The sequence below is a fragment of the Phytophthora sojae genome, assembly GCF_000149755.1.
Source record: "Phytophthora sojae unplaced genomic scaffold PHYSOscaffold_3, whole genome shotgun sequence".
Lineage (NCBI taxonomy): Eukaryota > Oomycota > Peronosporomycetes > Peronosporales > Peronosporaceae > Phytophthora > Phytophthora sojae.
This window is the reverse complement of record NW_009258117.1, coordinates 8,824,992-8,834,173: the sequence shown is the minus strand read 5'-3', so window position 1 is coordinate 8,834,173 and position 9,182 is coordinate 8,824,992. Positions and strand designations below refer to the sequence as shown.

General features: G+C 53.9%; 5 protein-coding genes across 5 annotated transcripts; 4 read left to right on the top strand and 1 right to left on the bottom strand.

Moving 5' to 3' along the window:
- On the top strand, positions 1-438 carry PHYSODRAFT_285699 (hypothetical protein; the record flags this gene model as incomplete). Its single annotated transcript, XM_009526575.1, has 1 exon — positions 1-438. The coding sequence occupies one exon, from the start codon at positions 1-3 to the stop codon at positions 436-438; it is 438 nt and encodes a 145-aa protein (XP_009524870.1).
- Positions 439-564: 126 nt separating this feature from the next.
- PHYSODRAFT_330001 (hypothetical protein) lies at positions 565-1,986 on the bottom strand (the record flags this gene model as incomplete). The annotated part of the gene is made up of 4 exons (XM_009526574.1): positions 565-1,098; positions 1,200-1,489; positions 1,558-1,914; positions 1,947-1,986. The coding sequence occupies 4 exons, from the start codon at positions 1,984-1,986 to the stop codon at positions 565-567; spliced, it is 1,221 nt and encodes a 406-aa protein (XP_009524869.1).
- A 248-nt stretch (positions 1,987-2,234) lies between these two features.
- On the top strand, positions 2,235-2,420 carry PHYSODRAFT_459586 (hypothetical protein; the record flags this gene model as incomplete). Its single annotated transcript, XM_009526573.1, has 1 exon — positions 2,235-2,420. A coding segment is annotated over one exon (186 nt), but the record flags the coding sequence as incomplete, so codon positions are not given.
- A 441-nt stretch (positions 2,421-2,861) lies between these two features.
- PHYSODRAFT_496273 (hypothetical protein) lies at positions 2,862-3,973 on the top strand (the record flags this gene model as incomplete). The annotated part of the gene is given in 5 exon segments (XM_009526572.1): positions 2,862-3,148; positions 3,231-3,515; positions 3,529-3,554; positions 3,621-3,733; positions 3,794-3,973. 5 exon segments carry the CDS (start codon positions 2,862-2,864, stop codon positions 3,971-3,973), a joined length of 891 nt encoding a protein of 296 aa, XP_009524867.1.
- A 3,844-nt stretch (positions 3,974-7,817) lies between these two features.
- On the top strand, positions 7,818-8,042 carry PHYSODRAFT_402834 (hypothetical protein; the record flags this gene model as incomplete). The annotated part of the gene is made up of 1 exon (XM_009526571.1): positions 7,818-8,042. A coding segment is annotated over one exon (225 nt), but the record flags the coding sequence as incomplete, so codon positions are not given.
- Positions 8,043-9,182: the final 1,140 nt, after the last annotated feature.

The following is a 9,182-nucleotide window of genomic DNA, read 5'->3' as shown; positions in this document are numbered from 1 at the left end:
ATGCGCCGCTCCCTCCGAGAAGGCAGAACGGATAGTCTGACCACCACGGAAGCCGAGGAAAGGGGATTTAAGATTCCGGGTTTCAGCAAACTGTCGTCACTGTTCAACAAGAACCCAAAAATCGGTAACGCTATAGCCTCGAATCCGTCGATCGCCAACGCCATGAAGGATCCCACGGTCACCAAGACGATCACAACCCTCAAGAACAAACCCGGACTCCTCGCCAAACTGAAGAAAACCACCACATATAAAGAAATTGCACCCAAGCTGAAGACAAACACTCTCACCACGAGGGACATCGAGCGTCTCGGAAAAGAAACGGTGAAAGCTTCCGGTAAAAAGGGTTACATGTATGGTATGGTTATTGCGGCTGCCGCCACCATAGTCGGCTTGGTTGTCATTGCGCTCATAGAGGACGCAACGAGTAAATCCGACTAAACCTGTGTAGCAACGAATGCTGATCCAATCCGTCAACAACTTATCACCGCTTCGGGGAGCCCTGGGACACGTCGATAGAAGAGATGGGTGCAGGTAATTATGCGAATGTAGTTCCTGATTGAGTCGTCACTCGCGGCCTCCAAGGCTTGTTGCAGCACGCTCAGCGACCACTCTCCGTTTCCATTTTGGTTCAGCGCCTCTATGAGTTGTAGTTGCTCCCGTGCTGTCCGCCACAAACACAAACGCCACGTCCTTAAAATGTCGAGGTGCATACGATTCCACAGATAGGTAGTTCGCGAGTGCGGTCGCAGTTTGAAGTTGGTTTCGAGCAGCGGCGATGACGAATGCGACACAAATCGCCGCAGGAGAAACAAGTTGGCTGTCAAACAGTCCCTTCATCTGATTGCCGTTTTCACTAAACACCGATTCCACGAAAGCCTTATCCAGCGTCTCACTCAGAATACGAGAGTCGCTACGCACTAAATCCACGAATGCAGAGTTTCCCTGCGTGGCTGCAACCACGAGAACGTCGGTGAGCACTTGAGGCGAAATGCACTCCCTCTTGTGCAACAGTTCGAGGATCGCAAATTTATCTCGAAAATCGACCGCGACTGCATGTTCAAAGGCGGCAACAGTCGCGTCATCTGAAACTTGCTTCATCTCGAGCAACCGTTTGAGTACGGCAACGTCGTGCGCATCACGAAATATTTTGTAGATGATCCGCGGGCCGGGCGCTTTATTTCGTAGAGAATGGGGAGAACTTGAATTGCTTTCCCTGCTGAAATAGCGGTCTTTTTGAACACTTCGTCCAAATATTCCGGCGAGATTTCGAACGAAGTCCACAAGAACTGCACGACTGCGACGGCACCAGCCTTCGCCGCCTTCTTAAACGCCTTGTTCACCAAATACAAATCCACTCCCTTGTCGAGAATATACCTGACGGCATCCACGCTATCGTCGACTGCCAGCTCCAGAAGCAGCCCAGTCCTCTCGTGACGTCTCAGCGGATAGACGTCATAAATTCTGTCCCCCAAGTCGTTCAGTCCGGCGCCTAACGCTACACAAAACGCAGTGACAAAGTCAAAGATGACGCCGTCCACACCCCGATCCAGTAAATACCACGCGACGTCCACATTATTGCGGCCGCCAAGGCGGGCGATTCCTCGCTTGGATCCACGAACTCCACCAAGAGCGGGGCCGCGTGTGTAACCAGAAAGTCCACGACGGCGAGTTTGCCGTGTGCTGCTGCATCCTCCAGCACTAAAGTGACTGTAGATGCTGCGTCTTCCATCTTGTGTGTACTACTTGCAGCCAGGAAACACGTCACAAGCAGCTGCAGAACAGCGAGGTGCTCGTGCTCCCCAGCCGCCATCAGCGCGTACTGTAAGGCTTCCCACGTATCGCTATCTGGCTCGCTCGGGGGCTTCACCAACTTGTCCAGCAGCGCTTCAAGCACTTCCGCGTGGCCGTTGGCGGCTGCAACGTACAGCGGCTCCAGCAACTCGCACTCGAATCTGCCCAGAAGCTCCTGTACCCATGTCCAGGCATCCCGAAAAATAATATTGCCCGAAAATATAACAGTATTTTCGGATACCATACTGTATTTAGGGCATCGCCGTTTGTTTTATCCGAAATTTATGTAGCCGAGTTCTAAAATTCGGTATTTTACTTCTGCTCATCCTGCTCCAACCATTAGTTGTGGTCAAACATCGCGCTCTACCAGCGTAACTTTGCCGTTAGCCCTCACTTTCAACAAGCACCACCCAGCACGCGCATCACGACTCGACGTTAGCACTATGACCGGCAATCTCCTCGCTGGCCCCGCTTCGAGGCCTACCTTCTCGCCCAGGCAGATTGCTGCCTTCTACTTCAAGCCCTGCCTGGACGAGGAGGGAGAGACGACGGGCTACTATGCCTGCAAGACCTGCGCTAAGCGCGGCAAGCACGCGCCCAAGTCAGGCTACAGCAACTTGGTGTCGCACGTGCGGGCGGCGCACCCCAACTACGAGAGCGACATGCGCGACGCTAATGTCGCTGCGACGGGGACCCTACTGCCGTGGGTCACCCAGAAGGCCTCGAACCGCTACACGTGGCTGCGCTGGGTCGTCACGGGCAATCTACCGCTGTCTTTTTGCGAGTCCAAGGAAACGCGACAATACGTATTTTCATATCTATTTTGGTGATTTACATGTCGTATGTTATGTAGATACACGAAGCTAAATCCCATATCCGTGGAGACGCTGACCGCCATCATGGAGGCCGTGACCAAGGCCGTGGAGACGATGATCGGCGACGCCATGCCCGAACGTTTTAGTCTGGTCCTTGATGGGTGGACCCACGGCACGGAGCACTATATGGCAGTGTATGGCTGCGTTGAGACGGCGACAGGCTCCCAGTACCCGCTGCTGTCGTTAGCGTCCATCATGGATGAGCCGAACGACCAGCTGAGCGCTGACGGCCATCTGACGGCGATTAAAAGGTTCCTACCCTTTTTTGGTAAGTCTATCTCCGGATGTCTATTCCTGGTTGGTGACAACTGCGGAGTAAACAAGCGGCTAGCGAACCTACTCGGTGTGCCGCTAATCGGCTGTGCCAGCCACCGCCTGAACTTGGCGGTGCGAGACTACTTGGAGCCCCACGACAGCATCCTCGAAGAGGTCCAGCAGCTTACGCGTACGTTGCGGACTTTAAAGCAAGCAGCCAAGTTGCGGTAAGTACTCTGTTTGCTGTTTTATTTGGTTTTTGAATTGGTACTAAATTGGTCTTTGTTTTTGGGTTTTGTTCGAAATTAGTGCCAAGACCCCATTGGCCGCTGTCCTCAGACATGACACGCGCTGGTCGTCGACCTTTTCAATGCTCAAGCGCTATTTTCGGCTCCGTCCGTTCATTTCGGCGGACGACGAGGAGCTCGCGGACTTCCTTCCGTCACGCTTAGCCCACCGCAAGCTGGAGACTTTGCTGGCAAGCCTTTGGGACGTCGAGTTCGTGTCCAAGCACCTGCAGGGCGACGGCCTTACGCTGCTGAACGCTCGTGTCCTATTCGACGAGCTCCTCAAGAGCCACCCCTCGTTCGCGAAGTATCTCGGAAAGGATCATCGCTCCCTCTGCGTCTGATGGTATTTCTACTCAACTACTGCGTTTTATATGTTTTTATTTATGCATAGCCACCGATGCGGATATAGTCCACTCCGCCGTCTTCGAGCTGGCGGTCGTCAAGGTGCTGGCCAACCAGGCGGCCCTGCTGACGGACGACGAAGTCGCTGCGCTGGAGCCGTTCAAGCGCACGCAGGCTCATGTGGAAGGCGTGGACTACACGGCGGCGGATAAGGAAGGGTTCGCTGTGCGTGCGCTCAAGCGACGCAAAGTAGCTGCTGCGCCGGCCACGTACGAGCTACTTAATGCGATTCCTCCTACCTCAAACATGGTTGAGAGGCTCTTCAGCATTACGCGCGCTGTGCTGCGCCATGAGCGCCACCGCCTCTCCCCCATGATGCTAGAGATGATCTTGTTCCTCGAGATCAACAGCTCGTACTGAGATGTTGCGACCGTGGAGCAGTGCCTGTAAGTAGGTACAGTCGTAACATGATTGCAGTAATTTACTGTGTCAACACTATGTCTTGGGTTATTTATTTAGTCTGCTACTCGGATGCAATGCAATATTTATTATGGTGTCCGGCAAACAATAGATATATATCGTATTTTCGGCATGCCTGCCCATGTCACGTGGCCGAACGCCGCCGCCTCCAGCATGGCTTTGTCCGGGCTCAGCAGGAGGTCTTCGAGTTGCTGCAAGACGTGCGCAAGGGCCGCGATGTCGACTGGGAGACGAACAATTTTTGACTATCCACTTTTGTGACTACGGTTCCGACCAGCCACTCGTTGCATGAAAACTAGCTACTAGTGGCTAGTCGAGACGCAACAAGTAGCTAGCCAGAAAATCAAACGCCAATCCAGGACGAATTATTGACTAGCCACTTCATAGTGGCTAGCTGACACGCTAAAAGTGAATACTCGAGTCGCTCAATGCGCATAGTAGCAAAATACAAATGTGGTATCAAAATTAATCATCGAGTGGCCACTTTTTCATTGGTAATGTGAAATTAGTCCACGGTGCAACGAAGTGAACAAGTGGATAATTATTTTTCCGAATGAAGGAAGGCACGACGAAACCCGACACGCCGTCAGCCGACAGGAACCTCTGTCGGATAAGACAGTCAAGCACCGAGAGCAACCTCGCGGCTCATTCCGCGTCCTGCGTCGCCGAGCGCAAGCACCTCGTCCGACACGAGTCGACCTCCAGTCACACTGTCGTGACCGACACGCCCCGACACGCCCCAGCTCCGCGCCGCCAGTTCGATAGACAGATTTTCTAAGCATCTATTCTATTCTAAGTGATCCTTTCTACACACAATCTCATTTCAACATGCTTCATTCTGCTACAGTCGGACCAACAAGCTACGCTAAGATGGCCGGGAAATCAGCGCACGCGCGGACCCTCAGCTACGATTGCCATTCAGAAGGACAGTCGGAAGACCTGTGCCAGTGACCTTTATAACTAGCACTGCGACCGTGACGCCAAGGGCGAGCTGCACATGCAGTTACGGCTTCACTACAATATCACAAGGCTGTCGACCCGCGGCTGGACGAGCCGCTGACGTCTTGCGAATGCGTGTTATGACGATGGCGACAATGCGCAGCTCCCGACGGTGGGCTCGGAGATTCCATCACCGCTATCCCAAGTTGGGATTCCCAACCACGATAACACCCACCGCCTGCTACCCCGACCACTACGACTACGACGACGCCCCCACTCAAGTACGCTGGTATCCTGACGACGAAGCTTTCGAGTATCGTGGTGCGAAGACAAGAAACTCTGCGAAGAGGTGACTGTCAAGCTCCGCGAGCAGTGACCTCTTTACCAACTACTACCCAAGTCAGGTCTGCTTATTTCAGCGTCATACCACATGAACAAGTTACCGCCTCTACGGCTCTGAGCATTAGAGCGAACTGCTACACGAGCATCTATCTCAGCACAAACTTGTACACCTGTACCTACGACGACGATGGCCTGAGCGGCAACTACCAGCGAACTGTTGTCGTGAGTTGACACAAGATGTTCAGCACGATCTTTTCGGCGACTACCCGCAATGCAATTTCCGTCAAAGACGGCGGCATGTTGCATGAGAAGCTACAACGATCCTGACTACGCACGTACGAACGATTTCCGCCATACAACATGCAGCGGCCACCGACCCGAAGTCCCACGACAAGCAGCAGAAACTACTTTGTCCACGACGCCCCTGCGACCATGAATACTCCGACAACGACCAGCAGTCAACACGAGACCACGATACTTAGGCCAAGGGCGGCCACTACGACTACGGAGGCGAGCTGTACGTTTGCTTTCAACGCATACACCATGTGCAGCGGACTGCGCGCAGCAGCTCTGCTCGCTTCAACGCATGAACCCCCGGTGTCTTCTGTTTCCTACGACTATGACTACGGCTGCGACTGCGACTACGACTACGACAGCGGATTGACTACGATATCAGCAGCGGGATGCGCAGCTCCGTTCGTTTTCGACGGCTACCAGCTCATTCTCGTCCGCTTTTCCCGACCACCCTTTGAGCAGAGCCTCGGCGGCCTGTCCGTGCAGCCCCGTACGCCTTGACGCCTACGAACTCGGTGTCATCAATTTACTCATCAGCGGCGGGCTACGTGCAATTCCGCTCACCATCAACGACTAACTCTGCGAGTCTGGTGACGACCTGCACGTGCAGTCTTGCGTCCACAACGTCGATGTCCCCAGTGGCGGGGCTGTACGTGCAACTCATTTTGTATTCAACGCTTACGAATATGGTGCCGTCCGTCTACTGCGACTACGATATGCGGCGGGCTGTACGTCCAGCCCCACACGCCTTCGACAACTACGACCTTAAACTCAGCGACTACGGTATCAGCGGCGGACTGTTCTGTTCGTTGCCAACGGTTTTCAACTCGGTCCCGCTCGACTTTTACAATGACGATTCGAGCAGCGAGCAGTACGTGCAGTTCTACTCGTCTGTGAAAACTACGACTACGATCCTGGCGACTACAACATCAGCAGCGACAGCCTGTACGGGACTCTCCATTGGCTGTCAGCGATTCCACGCGGTCTCAATCTCCATTACAGTTGTACCAGCGGGTTTCACGTGCAGCTCTGTCGACTACGACTACGCATCCAGCGGCGATCTGCACGTGCAGGTTTACCCATCTATTTCGACTAACTACGACATCGGCGTCGGGCTGTATTCAATTTCAACATCGATAACTCGGTCTTGACCGGCTTTCAAGTTTATTACTTCAGTAGCGGGCTGTAAACACGCAGGCCCGTCTGCTTTCGACGGCTACCCAGCTTATGCTTGTCCGTCTACTACACCGTCAAGTCGAACAGCGAGTTGTACGTACTGTTCGATTGCTTTCGACGCCGAAGAACTTCGCGCCGTCCGGCCACTGCTACTACGACCAAACCAGTGGCGTACATCTCCGTCCGATGTCAACGACCACCATCTCGGTGTCTCCGACTACGTGTTGACATGCAGGCTGTACGTGTAGCCCGGCTCGCGAATTCGGTGGTGAGCTGCACATGCAGTCCCGTTCATCTACTACGACTAAAACTACGACACCAGCTGCGGGCCGTACGTGCAGATCGACTGGCTTTCGATGACAACAAACTCGGTCTCCCTCGACTTCTACAATTACGACTTGAACGGCGGGCTGTGCGTGCAGTACCGTCCGTTTGACGAGCACCAACTCATGCTCGTCCGTCCACTACGGCTACGACTCAACCAGCGTGCTGTGCGCACAGCTCGCTTCATTCCCGAACACATACATCTCGTCGGCTTCCTTCGTCTTCTTCGTTTACGAGTTGAGCAGCAGACTGTACATGCTGTTCCGCTGTTTTTCGACGGCTACAAACTCGATCTCGCTCGACTGCCACAACTACGTCATCAGCAGCGGACTGTACGTGCAATCCCGCTCGCATCTACGCACACAACGACGGCGGCGAGCTACACGTGCAGTCTCGTCCGTCCACTACGACTACGACCTCAGCACCGGGCTGTACGTGCAGTCCCGATCGCATCTACCAACACGACTACGGCGGCGAGCTGCACGTGCAGTCTCGCCCGTCCACTACGACTGCAACGTCTGCAGCGGGCTGTACGTGCAGTCCCGTTCGTCTTCGACTACTACGAGTCGGACGTCTAGCTGCACGTGCAGCTGGCCTCTTGGCCTCTTCTACGATTACGACGACGACATCGACTATGACTACGACATGAGCGGTGGGCTGTACGTGCAGCTCTGTTTGCTTTCAACGACTATAAACTCAGCGTTCAGCGCTCGCTGACGCTGCGCTTCACGAACGACGTGTAAGTGCCGAGCCCCAGTATGGGGACTTGGCGTGGATCCCACCGACACCCGATGACGTCGAGAGACTCTTCTCGCAGGCGGGGATGGTGTACAGTGACCAGCGGATGTCGATGCTGCCGGATACGTTGGAACTTATCCTTTTTCTGCGCTTCAACCGCTCGCTCTGGAACGAAGTCTCCGTCGCTCAAGTGCTTCGCCGCCAGGAGCAGTCGCGCAAGCGCAAGCGCCAACTAACACTTTTTGAAGACGGTCAGACATTAGTATAAGTTGCTTAGGGAAATGACCATAGGTGTACGGTCCCTATCCGAAAGATATTGATGGCACCTGTTCCCTCCGCTTTCCCTGATTATTTTCGATGCACTGTAACCCACTGGCCAAACGCTTCACACGTACGCGTCTCGCATTTCCCTTCAATGCTTAGGCCCTTCTGGGCTCTGAGCCACCTTGGAGCGTTTGGATTGAAATCCCGCTTGACCAGGATCGAGTCGTTTGAAACATCCGCAAAGCGTCGAGTTGGGACTGCGCCTCTACACAATTGCAGCATCAGGTCCACAGTCTCCCCGTTTCGAAGGTCGTAGTCTGACAGCTTGCAGTGATCCTGAAGGCGTGCGTTCTTGTAGACGAGAAGCCGTTCCTCAGGAGAAATTCCTTCGGAGTCTCGAACTCGAAGTTTCCTCGTGCAGACACCAAATGTCTGATGGGAAGAACATTTATGGAGATGATGGAGACGCAGCCAGAGCATCCGCAGCCGGTTCCACGGACGCCAACCACTCAGCATCTTCTATTCTTTGGCGGTGGATCACGAGGTAATCCAGGCCCTGGGGGTAGCGGGGCAGTTATTGTACGGCGTGATCCTGAAACAAATGCGCATGAAGTGATATGGGTCAGCAGTATGTCGTTAGCTCAACGACGAACCACGAACAATCGTGCAGAGTTTGTTGGACTAATCATGGGTCTACGGCGAGTGGAGCAACTGCAGCTTCCTAATGTGCATGTAGTGGGTGACAGCGCAATGATAATTGGTATGCTGCAGTTGCGACGGACTCCTCGGTCTCGATCACTGCAAGGACTTTACTTGGCGTCACGACGGATGGCAGATCGAATTGGGGTTCGCAGCTGGACGCATCACTACCGCAACAACAATAAGATGGCTGACTGTTTAGCCAATATCGCTATGGATTCACAGCGAAGCGTGCAGTTTGCCCCGTCCGCTGGCTACGAGACGTCATTCTTTCCGATGGACACTGTTTTGAATTACTTGGAAAACGATGTGAATCACTGCAGCCGCCGACGGTGGCGAGCAAGAGCGGTGATTTCGATGCATTAATCTACAT